The sequence below is a fragment of the Ascaphus truei genome, chromosome 1 (assembly GCF_040206685.1).
Source record: "Ascaphus truei isolate aAscTru1 chromosome 1, aAscTru1.hap1, whole genome shotgun sequence".
Lineage (NCBI taxonomy): Eukaryota > Metazoa > Chordata > Amphibia > Anura > Ascaphidae > Ascaphus > Ascaphus truei.
The window spans coordinates 35,549,391-35,566,247 of record NC_134483.1 but is presented as its reverse complement, the minus strand read 5'-3'; the positions used below and the strand labels follow the sequence as shown (position 1 = coordinate 35,566,247).

General features: G+C 44.7%; 1 protein-coding gene across 4 annotated transcripts in view; it reads right to left on the bottom strand.

The window, feature by feature from the left end:
• Window positions 1–16,857, bottom strand: part of SKA1 (spindle and kinetochore associated complex subunit 1) — a 45,695-nt gene that overhangs the window by 13,150 nt on the left and 15,688 nt on the right. For all 4 annotated transcript variants that reach the window (XM_075586258.1, XM_075586267.1, XM_075586248.1 and 1 more), the window contains exons 4-6: window positions 12,639–12,730; window positions 3,374–3,508; window positions 1,783–1,952 (exon numbers count right to left, since the gene is read on the bottom strand). In XM_075586258.1, the coding sequence (XP_075442373.1) occupies window positions 1,783–1,952; window positions 3,374–3,508; window positions 12,639–12,730 (397 nt within the window). The remainder of the gene's footprint in view (window positions 1–1,782; window positions 1,953–3,373; window positions 3,509–12,638; window positions 12,731–16,857) is intronic.

Genomic DNA, 16,857 nt, shown 5'->3' with positions numbered 1-16,857 from the left:
TATTTTTATAACTCTGTGCCCAGGACATACTTGAAAACGAGTTAATTCTCAATGTATTACTTCCTGGTAAAATATTATTATAAATAAACAACGATTCTGGATTAGGGTTGCTGCCAACTTAAACCAGCTTTGGGTTTTAGACTTAAGACCCCAATTGGCTGAATTGGTCCTTGGAGCAAGCCTTCATATTAAAACAGGCAAGGATCTGATTGAACTAATGTTAGTGGATGTGTTTAATACAGCGTTTCTCAATCAGGGTGTCGGGGAACCCCAATGTGCCGCGACCCTCTTCCAAAAAGGTGTGATTGTGTTTTCCATCCATTATCTGCGATTACCTTCTAAGAAATTGGCGCACACACCTTTTTCTAAAAAGTCATCCATTTATTCTAATATATCCAATGTGCTAAAGAATTAAGTATTCCATGTTTGGGGTATGTGGGAGGAAAGAGAGAACTGAGAGCTTTGTGTGGGGAGGGTGATGATGGCTAATGCTTTTTGTGCGGTGGGGGGAGGTGTGTGGTGTAAGCAAGAGACGGGGGAGGAGTAAATGTGGTGTTTAGGATTAAGAAAGAGGGCGAGTGTGCTGTGTGAGAGGGGGATAAATGTGGAGTGTGGGTTGAGTAAAAGGGTGAGTATGATGTGTGATGGTGAACGTGCAGTGTGCAATAAGAGGGTGGGCGAGTGTGTGTATAAGCGAGATGGGGCATGAGTGAAGACTGAAGAGTAGGGATGCCTTGAAACTTTGAACATCCTTCAGGGGTGCCCCTGCTAAAAAAAGGTTGAGAACCACTGGTTTAATAAGTTAAATGTTGGGGATTGATCATGCCAAAACCTATAGAAACATGACAAATATTTTTATTTTATTACTTTTTACATTTTCATGATAACCAAATGTTTTGCAGGGTTTGTACAACCCTTAACCAATCTCTTTTGTAGAGTTTTTTGTGATTTCTTATATCTATGGGAAATTATGAAATCGCCTCTAATTAGACAAAGAGACAAAAGTAGAACACAAGTATCTGATCAGATTCGAGTTACACGGAACGCAGTGCAAATAAAAGCCTTCCCTTTTTTTTCCAGGAAACAAAACCAACTTTCACTGTAATGGGGCTATTTATTAAGCTGCCATAGTACAGACCGGGCATGATCACAGGGAAACTAAAAGGAAGTTAGTGCGATAGTGCTACGATTGGCACAATCGCAGATTAAAGAATACAAAAATGATTTAAGAAGCCAATAACATATTTCATTCCTACTGTTTCCTTGCTTTGTTGGACCACCTGTTTAAGGGCAAAAAACTAAACATTCTGCAACAAGTCACTCAGCAGTATCGGCTTTATTATTTTAAAAAGTCAACCAAAAAAATCTACAAACATGAAATACTATCCGATTATAAAGTCAGATCACCGCTACCTGCATAGATGGCGATCTGTACATAATGTTACCTAAAGCAAATCGCCATGTAAAGGTGAAGTTAAAATCTGTATTTTCCTAAGCAGTTTCATGGTCCATTAGCAACTTTTGTATAAAGGAGAAAGATCTGAAAAAAGAAACTGGATTATCACACTGTTGACGTGGAGTCACTTGGCAGGTACGGGACTGTACTTTTAAAACCAAATTCGTGTTATAGATAATTTACATTTAAAGACTGTATTCTTCTAAAACATTACTAAATAATAGATATACATGAACAGATTTAAATATTTTGTCATCACAATGTTTAGAAACATACAGTATTTGTGTATATTTCACATATCAACGGCACACAAATTAATAATCTACCTTTAGTGTCTTTTGTTTCCTCATCTTTAAATCTGCAGAGCAGTTTTTTGGCATTATTGCTCAAAGACTTCATTGGCTGGTGAAGAATTTTGTACTTCCCCACAACTGCTTTGTTGATTTCTTCAATAGTACTGTTAATTTGATCATAGGTAAGACGATTTTTTATGTACCTGAGTATCAAACATAGAGAAAAAAAATTAACACACAGGCTGATTTTACTTAACTCATTTGTATCTCCTTTCTACTATTTATTACTTTATATTACTTTTCCTTTGCCCTTATATTTGTGACTGACACATACTGACACACACACACACCAAGCATTTCATTGTAAACTCAAATTTGATGAGAAGCATAGCATCTGATTACTTCATTAGATGGCAGTGTTGGCGAGATCCTGGCTTCACTTTCTTTTTAAAACAAAGTTAGAATGAATAGATTCATAAATGTTAATTAAGACTAAGCTTGTGAGACATTGCCTCAATCAGTAGACAAATCCTATTCTATTGTACTTGTGTAAGAGAACAGTAGGGAAGGGATCTGCAGATATACTGTAATGATTGGCTGCTGTCAATGCCATTCTCCATTATTTAAGCGTTCGGTAATCAAAGAGCCCTTTTTTACCCTCATACTTTGACTTTTACAATGTAAACAGTCACAACACATACTTTTACACTTTGTTACAGATAAATACATACAATGTCAATAACGGTTTTCAGACAGCTTAATCAAGTAGACCTTCTGTAACCTGGAAGATTGTTAGCAAGTTCTAAGAAAATTATTCGGCAGGTGAACCCTTTTCTTTTCTATCAAGTAAACTTTCCGCAAAAAATAGGCTTTAAATGGAAAATTATAGGATTAAAGTTTACATTAAAGATTAAACAAAATGTTAATCCGTAATTCTCAGATTCCACCAGCAGGTTCCAGTCTCTCAAACATCTTAGGCTAAGGCCCCGCTGGCTGACCACGCTCGTGCTCGAGAGCGGTGACGTCACCAGCTCTCAAAGCGTGAGCGCCGGGTGTCCTGTCTATTTTGCAAGCGCACGCGTGGGGGGCTTGTTGAGAGCGTTTCAAACGTTTTTTTTTTGTCTCCCCAAGCGTCAAGCTTTTGCGCACGCACCGCAGGGATGGAACAATTTAAATTGCAGGAACTAAACTCGGCAAGCGTGGACGTAGCCTTAAAGGGTTCAAGTTTCTGGGAATACAAGTGAGCATGCTACTACAATCAAAGTCTGTAGGCCACAAGTTATGGTGGGGAAAATAAGTGACATCCACTATACAGAGTGCAAGCCCCCCCAAAAAACACTCTGAATATTATCTGTTTCTAACAGTTGGATAAAAGCAGAGCACTTAAATAAATCGATAATGCGCTTAGAGTTGAACTTTAGCTGCATGACTGAGAGACTTAAATAAACCTTTAGGAAATAGAAGTAATACTCAGTCTCGAAAAGGATATTTACGTTACAGGCTGCTGTAAAAGAATGTTACATATCACTCATTTTATTGTGTGTCAATGAAAGTGCTGGATGAATTGTTTTCAACATTTCTATTACCATTTATGTACGGGTGTATATCGTTTGTGATGACTTACGCTGGAATATTTCCAAATTCTTGTACTGTAATCAACTCCATTTCTTTAATTATCTTTTCCTTGGCAGGTTTCTTTGCTGGCTCGGGCTCTGTAACCTTAACTACTACTTCAGTCTTCACATCCGGTGCAGAATTACTACACAAAGAGAAGAGTATATTACACAAACAATTAACCAATAAAATACACGTTGGGGTGGTCCTGATTTTTTTTTTGTGGTGAAATTCAATTGGGCTAGCCCGCCATGTTGTGCAGTTACGCTTAGAAAGTACCCGTGTTTCATTTGAAATGTGTTGAAAAATTTAGAGGTCTCACCAACAACTCAGTTTGGTGAAATGTCAAAAAAAAAATTGGGATGAAATATTACTAATAAAGCTGCAAAAAAACCAAAATGTTAAATTTAATTTAAGATAATAAAAAGTTTGTAAGAAACGTACAAATTTAACAGTAATATGACCGTAATAAACAACAGTAATTAACTACAACAATAATTAACAATGTGATCATTTAGTTCGTAGTCTGTCACTTCTGTTGCCCCAATCCTTAGAGCAACGCATCTTTCGTTGAATCTGGGAAACTTTTACGATGATCTTCTACAACTTGAAGAACTGTTTTTGTTCCTGATCCTGTGTCAAAATCTCATTATACTCTTGAATAAGAGCTACACCATGCTCTGCAACATAAGTCACTACTGTCATTTTTATTAGGAACTCCCTATTTCTGGTGTAATCTTCACCGGTTGTCCAATCCTCTGGATTCTTCTGCAGAAAGTCAGGAGAGATGTAGAGCAAAGTAAAGAAACTAAGAGTCTTCTCAGTGATGAAGTCCTCCGGGCTTCTGCCTTGAATGTTCGTTTATAGAAGTGCATGTTGCTTTTGTGCTACTCCAGGACTTTTCTTTGCCAGTGCTCTGACCATTTGACGTTTTGTAGCTACAGGCACTTCCCAATTCATCAGCAAATAAACGCAGTCCTACATTGTACTCACTAAGGTATCACAAGTGATGAAGTTCTTGTTTGTGGCAGCATCTGCAATTGCTTTGTTGCTGACAGAGTAGGAATATTGCTTCTTCAACAGTTTTAGGTCATTATTTGGTGCTGAAACTGCAAGAAGTGCAATAATTCATGCCCTTGTTGTAGACTAGTGCAGTGGAGATGTTCACATCACACAGACCTCTAGCTTCATCAGCTGTCAAATGAAACTAGCTTCTGAACATCCATATCTTTAGGGAATAGACGATTCTGGTCATCCATCGTGCTCTATAATACGCGCCAGGTGAAATAAATCTTACGCTATGAAGAGGTGTTTCACCCAAGAAGATAATTACAAGCTCCAACAACTCTTTGTAGTCATCCCTTGATTGTAATTGTCAAAGCATTGGTAGCAAACTGCAGTACGTAACGTCATTCCATTTGCTGAGGATTTCAGAAGTTTCCTTATCATGAATACTGCTCTGGAATTCGGCAGTGTCAATTTTAAACCAATTGTCCCAGAAATGCTTGAACAAAATGTCTGGACCAGCTGATGGACCAAGACATTCGTCTTAAACAGCTCCTATTACAATTTCCAATATATGGTGGCAACATGGCAAATAGAGATGTTCTTTCTCTAGTTTCTGCTGAAGCAAATGGCAAGCTCCATAATGTGCACCAGTTTTGCTTGCTGTTATGTAAAAGTCATGGCTCGGATGCAATCTTGCAATTTTCAAATCAATAACAGCATTGAAGACCACAGAGTCAATTTCCTCAGTTCCTTGAGAAAGTAATGGAACATCCGAAAGCTTCTCCAATCCTTCACTAGAAGGCAAGCACTTCTTTAGTCACCAGTTTTGCACTTTCCCTAACTTTTTAACGGCTATTTCCCACAGTTCAGCAATAGTCTGACGAGTTACCAGACGACTGATTGGTTACAAACGACACCAATGGTTGCCTGTAGGAGGCGGGGCTTCCCCTGCATCACAGGAATGCGGGATGCTGGGGACAAGGTCGGCCTCCCTGAGGGGGCATCATCTCCATGCTGTGCTTCTTCATAGCTAATCTTCCCACAACGATCATGGTAACGCTCATGAACTACAGGATACCGATGGAGAGCGAGATTGTCGAGAGACAGTAGGAGCCTTAGCTCTGAGGACATTTACTGGAGTGAGACCCAGGATCTGCTATTTTATGAACTCTGGAGGTGCAGCTGTTGGATGTTACCGAGGAAACCACTGGACGCATTGAGGAACGCATGCACACATTAAGAAAGGACTATGATTGAATTGATTATCTCTGTGAGCCACCGTAGGCTGACGAGGGGAATGTTTTGGCACCAAAACCTTTGAAACACACTATAAAAAGAGTCAGTGTGTACTACACTGGGAAAGGAGCTTGAGAAAGGACAGTCTGAAACGTTGCCCATATGTAACTTTTTGTATTTGCTAGATTAAATTAATTTATCAAAAGGTATACATCACCTTTGTGAGTGCTGCGGCCTTTCGTTTGCTGTATATTATCTGGGGCTGTATGGGGATCCTGGCACTACTACAGCTGGAAGCCAAGTATTTTTCAACATCTACCTATTATGAGTTTTGTGTGTGTGAATGAATATATGTGTGTGAATGAATATGTATTTCGACTGTAAGATGCCATTGATTGTAAGACGCTCCATCTATTTGCCACTTACAATCAAGGAAATGTACTAAATTTACTTTTCACATACAGGTAAACCCCGTTATAACGCGCCTCGTTATACTGCGATTCGGTTATAACGCGGTTTTCCCGTGGCTCCCGTTTTTTTTTTGCACACTGCACACACTGCTCACACTGACACACACTGCACACACACTGCTCACACTGACACACTGACACACTGACACACTGACACACACACACACACACACACACACAAACACACACCCCCCCTCCCAATACACATATACTGTACATAAATCAGCCTTACCTTGGGGATGATTGGTGAGTCATGTGGCTGCAGGAGGGGGGGGAGGCGCTGCGTTCCCGTGGGGGTGGTGCTGCGGTGGAGGGGGTGATGGCTGCGGGGGCCCCCGATGCTGCGGGGGCTGGTGGGATGGCCCGGTGCAGCGCGGGGGGGCAGGTAGGTGGGGAGAAGGTGAAGCGGGGACCGGAGGGGCATCCCCCCTCCCATCTCCTGTCACGCGGTGACAGGGGGGAGCCGGGACCGGAGGGGCATCCCCCCTCCCATCACGCGGTGACAGGGGGAAGCCGAGACCGGAGGGGCATCCCCCCTCCCATCTCCAGTCACGCGGTGACAGGGTGAAGCCGGGACCGGAGGGGCATCCCCCCTCCCATCTCCTGTCACGCGGTGACAGGGGGAAGCCGGGACCGGAGGGTCATCCCCCCTCCCATCTCCTGTCCCGCGGCCTGTCACGCGGTGACAGGGGGAAGCGGGGACCGGAGGGACATCCCCGCTCCCATCTCCTGTCCCGCGGGGTGAATATGCGCTGATGTGGCGGCCAATTTTTTTTCCGCGACCCCGTTACTAACGCGGTGGTCTCGGGGTGGACCCCGAGGACCGCGTTATAACGGGGTTTACCTGTACTATGTTTCAGGAGAGGTCCCACGTCTGCAGAGGATTGAAGATGGACAGCGGGCGGGAGTGCGGCGGCAAGTCAGGTCCCAAGTCTGCAGATGAATGAAGATAAGAAGACAACGGGCGGGAAGTGGCGGCAGCAGGAGAAGATCATCATAGCAGGAGAGCCGAGCAGGAAGAGAGCCGCATAGGGGAATGGCTGGGGAGGAGTGCGCAGTAGCCGGAAGTCAGACACCTGTCAACTTCTGGTGTTACAGTGCGTTCCTCCCCAGCCATTCCCATATGCGGCTCTCTTCCTGCTCAGCTCTCCTGCTATGGTGATCTTCTCCTGCCGCCGCCGCCTCCCATCCGCTGTCTTCTTATATTCATGCATCTGCAGACTTGGGACCTGTCCTGCCACCACCACGCACTCCCGTCCTCTGTCCATCTTCAATCCTCTGCAGACGTGGGACATCTCCTGACGCCGCCACACGCTTCATCCTCCGCTGACACATGGGACCTCTCCTGAAACATGGTAAGTGAGAAAGGGTGGGTTAGTAGACATTTTTAATACAATTTTTTTTAATACATCGATTCTAAGAGGCACCCCGATTTCAGAAATGTTAAAAATCCCTCAAGATGGGCACACTCACAAGAGTAGCAGGTAAATTTGCATTGTGACAATAAATCTCTTTGGAAGTCGTAGTGAGGGAGGATCCAATTGCATCCGCAATATACAGATGCAATCTCATGTCCCAGCTGCAGTAGGTGTATAATTGTAGCAGTCCAAGCGCGAGATAAACGCCAAAATATTCAGAAGACACCAGGAATCAGTCGCATGAGATGCAGGAACCTCCACCAGAATCCGGAAAACACGTGTGCATGAACGCAACACGCAGGTAAGGGGCTGTTCCAACGCGTTTCGTCACAGGTAATGTGACTTCATCAGGGGGGTATAACTGGTGAGTACCTGGGAGTCCTTAAATAGTCCACTCCCAATGAACAACAGCAGAACATAATAAATAATCACATCTAATGAAAAACATTGGTAGCCTGTGTATCAGAGGCTTTGATTAAAATGTATGATATATATATATAATGAATGAAAAAGAAAGAGATGCGAGACAGGAGGGACAATTATATTATAACAGAACCAATTGTAAATATGAAATGCAAATTGAGATCATCGTATGAGTGATACCAATTTAAAGCTCTTTGCTACATGAAAATCCTATAGAGATGACCTTGTACCAGACAGTGAGTAACAGTAGTAGTGCTGCTCCTGCACTAATGGGGGAATCAAAGAGAGAAAACACACACACACACTATGTTGCACATAAACAATTTGATATGTGCAATGTGGTTAAATCGAAATATACTGCCAGAATAGGAATAGTTGTCAAAATAAAGAGTAGAATGTGTACTTTAGTATTTAGAAACAATAGTTGTCACTCACAGTACAAGAGTGTGTACACTTAGAGACAAGTAATGAACACCGTGACAAATCTAAAAACTAGAGAAAAGTACAATTGAAAAAAAAAAAAAAACATTTAGATTCTTATCACACGAACCAGAGAATGAGATCAAAGCGTTTAGCAACAACTGAAAGATATAAAATCACGAATATAATAATAATATAATGTGGCATAATAGTGGTGGGGTTACGAGATTCAATTAACTTTTTTTTAAATAAAAATAAAATTTCAAATAAAAATAAACACATATACAAAATTATCTATATGTGCCAGAGATACTCCATAATGAATAAAATATAAATTAAATAATAAAAACTAAATTTTATATATATATGTGTACACACACACACACACACACACACACACACACACACTGTATGTATGTATTATTTTACACACAAATAAATATATATAGCAGGCAGGGTGCATTGATGAGCAAAATGATCTGCACATAGATAATAAAACAATATATTTCTTTATGTGTGTAAATGATTAATGCTTTTTCCCCTTTGTTTTCCTTTTTCCCCAGTACACATTGTCAGCAGCTGTTATTTCTGTACTTGGTGTTTATGTATTTGACTGTAAACTGATTATACCCTCACTGTTATTGTTATATTAAGTCTACAAAATCAATAAACATATTTTTAGGGGAAAAGGATACCCAGAATAGCACCTGTAAATGTGTAGATGGGACAGATTTTATTGATCTGTAATTCCCATGTCAGTGTACAGTATATGGCTAAATCGTACAGCAATTCCACCATGTCTCCACCAGAGGGCACCATATTTATTTGGGATGCATCAATTTAAAGCAAAACATTTCCCCCATGTCATACTGTAAATTTAAACTCACATTTAAAAGGTCAATTAAAAGTGAACACATAATAGTACAGTACTACTTATGGTAGTAAGAATAAATATAAAAAATTGCCAACTGGTAAAAATTCCCGCCTATCAATCAAAAAAATGTGAAATAATATTTAAAATGTTAAATCTATTTATATATTTAACATACAGGATCGAACCCGATGTTGGGGCCAGTGTTTCCACTGCCCGGGAAATTTGACACCTACCTGGGATTACATTTTAAACACCGGGAAATCGTAAGGTAATCGCAATACTGGGAAAAAAATAAAAAATAGTGTGCTCCATCCGGCTGCAGCAGAGTAACTCGGACGATAAGAGACGGAAGAGACCAGAGCCCCCTCTATCAGTACCTATGGAACAGTGACCCCTGGTGGGCTCCCAAGCATGGTATGTGGAAACCCTGCGGAGAGCTCCACCTTGTGCTGGCTGTGGACTGGAGAGCAAGGTAGACCCCCTTGTCTCCCCCCTTGTACCTCACTGACCTTTCATCTGCACTGTCCCGTCATTCCCCCTTGTAACCTACTTCCCAGTCATCCGCACTGCCCTCTGTCATTCCCTTGTCCCCAACTGCCACATGTGCCACCTCCTTTCCTCCCTCTGCTATATGCCCCCGCCATGAGTCACCCTCAATGTGCTGTTGTATAGTGCGCTCTGGTTCTATAGTCTGGGCCGGTGTATAGTACTGTCTGGTTCTATAGTCCAGTCCTGTGTGTAGTGCGCTCTGGTTCTTTAGTCTGGGCCGTTGTGTAGTTCAGTCTGGTTCTATAGTCTGGGCCGGTGTGAAGTGCCGTCTGGTTCTATAGTCTGAGCCGGTGTGAAGTGCCGTCTGGTTCTATAGTCTGGGCCGGTGTGCAGTGTCGTCTGGTTCTATCCTGTGGGTCGGTGTGAAGTGCCGTCTGGTTCTATAGTCTGGGCCGGTGTGCAGTGTCGTCTGGTTCTATCCTGTGGGTCGGTGTTTAGTGCCGTCTGGTTCTATCCTGTGGGTCGGTGTGTAGTGCCACCTGGTACTATCCTGTGGGTCGGTGTGTAGTGCCGCCTGGTACTATCCTGTGGGTCGGTGTGTAGTGCCGCCTGGTTCTATCCTGTGGGTCGGTGTGTAGTGCCGTCTGGTTCTATCCTGTGGGTCGGTGTGTAGTGCCGTCTGGTTCTATCCTGTGGGTCGGTGTGTAGTGCCGCCTGGTTCTATCCTGTGGGTCGGTGTGTAGTGCCGCCTGGTACTATCCTGTGGGTCGGTGTGTAGTGCCGCCTGGTTCTATCCTGTGGGTCGGTGTGTAGTGCCGCCTGGTTCTATCCTGTGGGTCGGTGTGTAGTACGTCTGGTTCTATAGTCTGGGCCGGTGGGCAGTGTCGTCTGGTTCTATCCTGTGGGCCGATGTGTAGTACGTCTGGTTCTATAGTCTGGGCCGGTGGGCAGTGTCGTCTGGTTCTATCCTGCGGGTCGGTGTGTAGTGCCGTCTGGTTACATAGTCTGGGTCGGTGTGTAGTGCCGTCTGGTTCTATCCTGTGGGTCGGTGTGTAGTGCTGTCTGGTTCTATCCTGTGGGTCGGTGTGTAGTGTCGTCTGGTTCTATCCTGTGGGCCGATGTGTAGTGCTGTCTGGTTCTATCCTGTGGGTCGGTGTGTAGTGCCGTCTGGTTCTATCCTGTGGGTCGGTGTGTAGTGCCGTCTGGTTCTATCCTGTGGGTCGGTGTGTAGTGCCGTCTGGTTCTATCCTGTGGGTCGGTGTGTAGTGCCGTCTGGTTCTATCCTGTGGGTCGGTGTGTAGTGCCGTCTGGTTCTATCCTGTGGGTCGGTGTGTAGTGCCGTCTGGTTCTATCCTGTGGGTCGGTGTGTAGTGCCGTCTGGTTCTATCCTGTGGGTCGGTGTGTAGTGCCGCCTGGTTCTATCCTGTGGGTCGGTGTGTAGTGCCGTCTGGTTCTATCCTGTGGGTCGGTGTGTAGTGCCGTCTGGTTCTATCCTGTGGGTCGGTGTGTAGTGCCGTCTGGTTCTATCCTGTGGGTCGGTGTGTAGTGCCGTCTGGTTCTATCCTGTGGGTCGGTGTGTAGTGCCGTCTGGTTCTATCCTGTGGGTCGGTGTGTAGTGCCGTCTGGTTCTATCCTGTGGGTCGGTGTGTAGTGCCGTCTGGTTCTATCCTGTGGGTCGGTGTGTAGTGCCGTCTGGTTCTATCCTGTGGGTCGGTGTGTAGTGCCGTCTGGTTCTATCCTGTGGGTCGGTGTGTAGTGCCGCCTGGTTCTATCCTGTGGGTCGGTGTGTAGTGCCGTCTGGTTCTATCCTGTGGGTCGGTGTGTCCATCCACAAAGAAGCCACAATCGATGGTGTTGAGGCATCCTACTGGCCAAATATTTGGCAGCTATTTTTTGCCCCTGAGGGAGATTTAAACCCGGTACCTTCACCGGTAAGTATCTTGGGAACCAGGGGGTCTCTGGAGCTGAAAATAGTGGGGTTTTACTCAGGTAGACCCCCTCCCCATGGTTCCAAGCCTATTAAAAATCAAATCTAAAACAAAAATATATAATAATAATTATAATTTTAAAAAAATAGGACCGGCTCCTTTAACCCTGTGTGTGCCCCATGACGTAGTCCCTGCGTCATGGGGTCTGGCACTCCAGGGGTCCCATGACACAGACTACTTCATGCCCAAGAAATTAATAATAATTAAAAAGATTTGTGACTTTATTAACATATTCATATAATGTGTAGTACAGTGGTTGTAAGTGATGTAATGCCCAGTACACGATATTTTTATAAATCGGTGCTCTGCAGATACAACTTCATACACAGGACGTTTACACAGGGAGCTGACAGTGACAAATAATTGAGCCCGTCTCCCACTGAACTTTCAAAGAAATCCTAAACCGTTGCGACAAATTTTGTTACCAAGTTGCAGGACGAATTGGAAGGTTGATATGGATAGATCAGAGGTGGCCAACTCCAGCCCTCAAGAGCCACCAACAGGCCAGGTTTTCAAGATATCACAGCTGGGTCAGTCGAAGACTGAGGCACTGATTGAGCCACCTGTGCTGTCCTGAAAACATGACTTGTTGGTGGCCCTTGAAGACTGGAGTTGGCCACCCTTGGGGTAGAGGAACATACCTATTTTGTTCTAAAAGGGCATCTCACTTGTGTATCAGCCTCTCCTCTTCGCCCCTGCGAGCCGACGTAACTAAACTGCCTCACAAACGCATCTTTTCAAAAGGACAAAACCCATTCCTGGATCTCACCGATATTTACAGCTTATGACATACACTGTCTGCTCTGTTAACCCACTGACTGCTGAACACAAACACAGAAGCCACAACTGACGAAGCAGTATCCTACAGGTTAATAATGTGGCTATAGGGAAGTAATGGCAGGTATTATTAAAGATTGGATGTGACAAGGGTCTGTGGCATTTAATATACCTGCTTGAAGCTTTCTTGGGAAGGTATGCAGGGATGTTTTCTGTTAGGTGAGTTGCTTCAGAGAAATCTCTCGAGAGGGTCCCCTGCAGCTCCTAAAATACAAGAGAGAAGAAGTGTCTGTTTACACGTATATGCTAAATTCAAAATAGATATTGCTTTCATTTTTAATTTAAAGTGGCAATCTAAGCAGCTGGCCTTTGTTTTATTTTTGAACAGCTGGAGCAGAACCCCATTCACTTCAGCTACGGGGACACCCTGCTTCCTGAGATACTTGCCTCTTTGGTAGGTGCCGGGCGCCGCTCCCCTCAGTTAGCAGGGCTCACGCAATGGTGACATTTCAAAGCTCATGCTGGCCAATAGGAAGCCATGATGGCATCGGGTTTGGCTTCCTATAGGTCGCGTGACCATTAAACTTTGCAGAGATACCTGCACCCTCTTTAGAGGTAACTATTTCTGGAAGCAGCGGGGGTCCCTGGAGCTGAAATTAATGGGGTTGAGCTCCGGAGACCCCCTGTTGCAATGCTATGTTAAAAAGTTATAAATAAAGTGTGTGTGTCCTGAGCACACGCACTTTAAGTGAAACTTCTTTGTCTTTTATCACTGTTTTGTCACAGAAATTGTGTTTGTGATGGTGATGTTTTTAAATTAAAAATCAAAACACTATTTCAGTGCCAAAACGCAAAGAAGTTTGACTTAGAACGTGTGTTTTAGCTATTTGCACTTCTATAGTTATAGCAACTGTGAATTCCGTGTGTCAGGGTGTGTGTGTCAGTCAGTCGTGTGTGTGTGTGTGGTCTCCGTGTCCTGCTGCTGGTGCCTTCTGCGCAGGCCTGGAGCCACACACCCCCCTTCAGGGACACAGCAGACGGATCTCCTGGCCGAGGAGATTTCGGGGGAGCCAGGGCACAGGACCTGTGATCGTGGGTGTTGGTGGTGCACTCGTTGGGGGGGGGGGGGGGGAAGGGGGTTGGCGGCGCACTCGTTGTGGAGGGGGTGGGCGTGGGGGCTTTATTAAGCCTCTGTAACCCTCTTGTAAATGCATGTGCTGACACACATACACTGCCCCCTACCTGCCTCCTCTCGTGTGTGCTGCAATAGGAAACTACAACTCCCAGCTTGCTTTGCTGCATGAGGGAGCCACTTCTGGTGCAGGAGGATATAACTTGTTATGGACAGAGCCTCAGCCAATGAGCTAGAACTCTGGAGAGGCGGGCCACGGGAGAAAATCCCTAGGAGGCTCTGACATAGCAGGGGAAAAGTTGCAGCACCCTGAGGGACCTCAGGGTCCATCAGGGGTCCAGCCAGCGATCCACCAGAATTAGCGGACACTGGTTAAATGGAGTAGAGCCCAGCAGAGCATCCATCTGACAGCAGCAGGCATGCGTAGTGACAGGGGGGATCCTCATTGCCAGCCAAAGTAAAACGGTGCTGAAGTATTTGCGAAATACAGGCCTGCTACATTCATACACAATCTAAGGCCTCGTCCAGGGTGGTGCTGAGCGGGCGCTCACGCTGGCCGCAATGAAACACATTGCAGCAATGTGTGTGGCCAGCGTGAGCAAGCGCCTGCGCCCGCTCAGCGCTTAGAGCAAGCAAATTTGAATTTGCCGCTCGCAAGCGTGTCACGTGAGCGGTTCGCCCAATGAGGGCGAACCTGCTACGTCATCGCGCCCCCAGGCGAGTACGCGCCTAGCCGGCCGAGCAGGGCGCAGCGCATGAGCGTGCCCCTTCCCTGCCTGGCCGCAGCCTAAGAGCTCCAACAGTGCACATAGGCCCTTACATGCAGGATCGGGTGATCACGGGAGAGACACAAGTAAACACCTGCACAGTGTATTGTGCGAAGTGTTTCGATCTAATTGCATAGTGTATGTCCTGAATGATCCTCACGTTTGAGGATCCTTATTATATTGGTTCATAGCAATAATTCCATTATAAACAACCTTGTGTTATAAACATTACTGTAGTCTGCCTCCCTTTGTCTGACATACGGCCATGTGTGGGGGTAATGTATATTGAAGGGGGGACAGGCCCCCGCCTCAGCAGTAGATGTAAGTCTGAGGCAAATTAGAGGGGTTACTACACCTTAACCCTTTGATTGACAGAGGGACGCTGCAGCAGAGTGCCAAAGCCCCTCCGTCAAATCTCAAATACGTGATCGCAGCGTCACTTAACTTGGATACAGAAGAGGAGTTTTCTTCCAATTACCTTCGTATCAGATCGCGTTCGGACTCCATAAGAACGCAATCTCCCCTGGAAAACGAGCACAAAAAAAGCCATGATGAAGCCACTAAGTCAGGGGTGGCCAACTCCAGTCCTCAAGGACCACCAACAAGTCATATTTCAAGGATATCCCTGCTTCAGCACAGGTGGCTCACTCAATGACTGAAACACCTGTGCTGAAACAGAGCTATCCTTGACACCTGACCTGTTGGTGGCCCTTGAGGACTGCAGTTGGTCACTCCAGCACTAAGTCATGGGGCCCCTGGAGTGCCAGACCCCGTGGAGTAGTGAATACGTCCTGGGCACCTGTAGGCGTAAGAGATAAATTGACCAAATATTTTGGTATATTACAATGTTGCATGTTAGGAATGAACTGTACCCAGCCGATTAACCCCTTTGCTGCCACAGGGACCTGTATACAGAAAGCAAGTAATTTCCTCAATTTGACGTGAATGGATCAACATGAAGTTTCTCTACGTATTTTAAATGATCTTTGGCTGTATTTGAATAGGATACAGTTTTACTGATCTTCTCTTTCTGCAGAAGTAGTTGTCAAAACAAGTTTGAGATAGTTCAGCCGGCTTGACTCCTACTTCCAGATTTAGACATTTAAGAACAGATTAAGCTCTGGAGAATAACCCCCCGTATTCCAAACGTGTCGTTCTACGCCAGGCCGTTGACAAATGTGAAGACTTAAACACAGGGTCTTTTATATATTATCTTTTTAATAAAGTTAGTCTCGGGACATAAGGCAGTATATATTTTTTTCTTACATAGTGCTGGCAGAGTACATAGAATCTTTGCAGGCATAAAGAGCCACTGCCCCATAGAGCTTACAATCTAATTTTGGTGCCTGAGGCACTGGGAGATAAAGTGACTTCCTCCACATACAGGGTAGAAGGAGCAGACACTGATTTTGACGTAGAAGAGTCTGGTTCAAATCTCAGTGTCATTGTTTTCAGTGTCTTTACCGAGCAGCTCCTTCAGCCTTTTACTAAATGTCTTTTGTAATATACTAGCTGAAAGTTGCTCGAGAATTCTAAGAAACCAAAATAAATACTGTGATTTATAAATGGATAATTAATTTTTTTAGTTTCTAAATGAAATTTTGTGTATTTTGTATTTTTATTCTAATGCAATTGGGTAAACTATATTTTTGGTTTTTCCATCGGGCGCAAAAACACAATTTTTTTCAAGTTCACCAAAGTTGACCATGTGCAAAACATGGATTTTCTAAATTCAGTTCAATTAAATATATATGTTTGTGTATCTGTCTGTGTGTATGGTGTGTCTCTGTATACATGTATATATGTATGGTAATAAAAGAGCCTGTGTGTGCGTCTGTCTGTCAGAGCAATAGCTCCAAGACAATGAAACCTATATGCGCACACAATACAATGCTGATGAATTTTGATTACAATCAGCGCAGTTTTGAACGATTCAGTTTGTCATCTAGGATTCAAAAGGGCATCTAATTGTATTCAAACAGACAAAAACCCGCTCTTTGATCTTAGGAACCATCATGCAAAAGTTAGTTACGATAGTTTAAAGCAGGCCTGCACAACTTGTACAGTGAGAAGGGCCGAACTGCTCCAAGGAAAAAAGTTTGGGGCCACACGGGTAAAATCATCATCATATATCTACCCCAGCACCGTTCATCACCATCCTCATATCTCCCCCAAAAACCCTCATCATCAACCTTTGCGAGACTCCCCATCGATCTCTCATACCCCCATCTCTCCCCCTCACCCATACACATAATACCCCCCTGCACACCACACACATCCCACCCCCTGCACCTCACATCTTCCCCCCCCCCTGCACCTCACATCTCTCTCCCCCCTGCACTTCACATCTCTCTCCCCCCTGCACCTCACATCTCTCTCCCCACAACCCATTTCAGCAGCCCCCCCCAGCCCATTTCAGCAGCCCCCCCCCCAGCCCATTTCAGCAGCCCCCCCCAGCCCATTTCAGCAGCCCCCCCCAACCCATTTCAGCA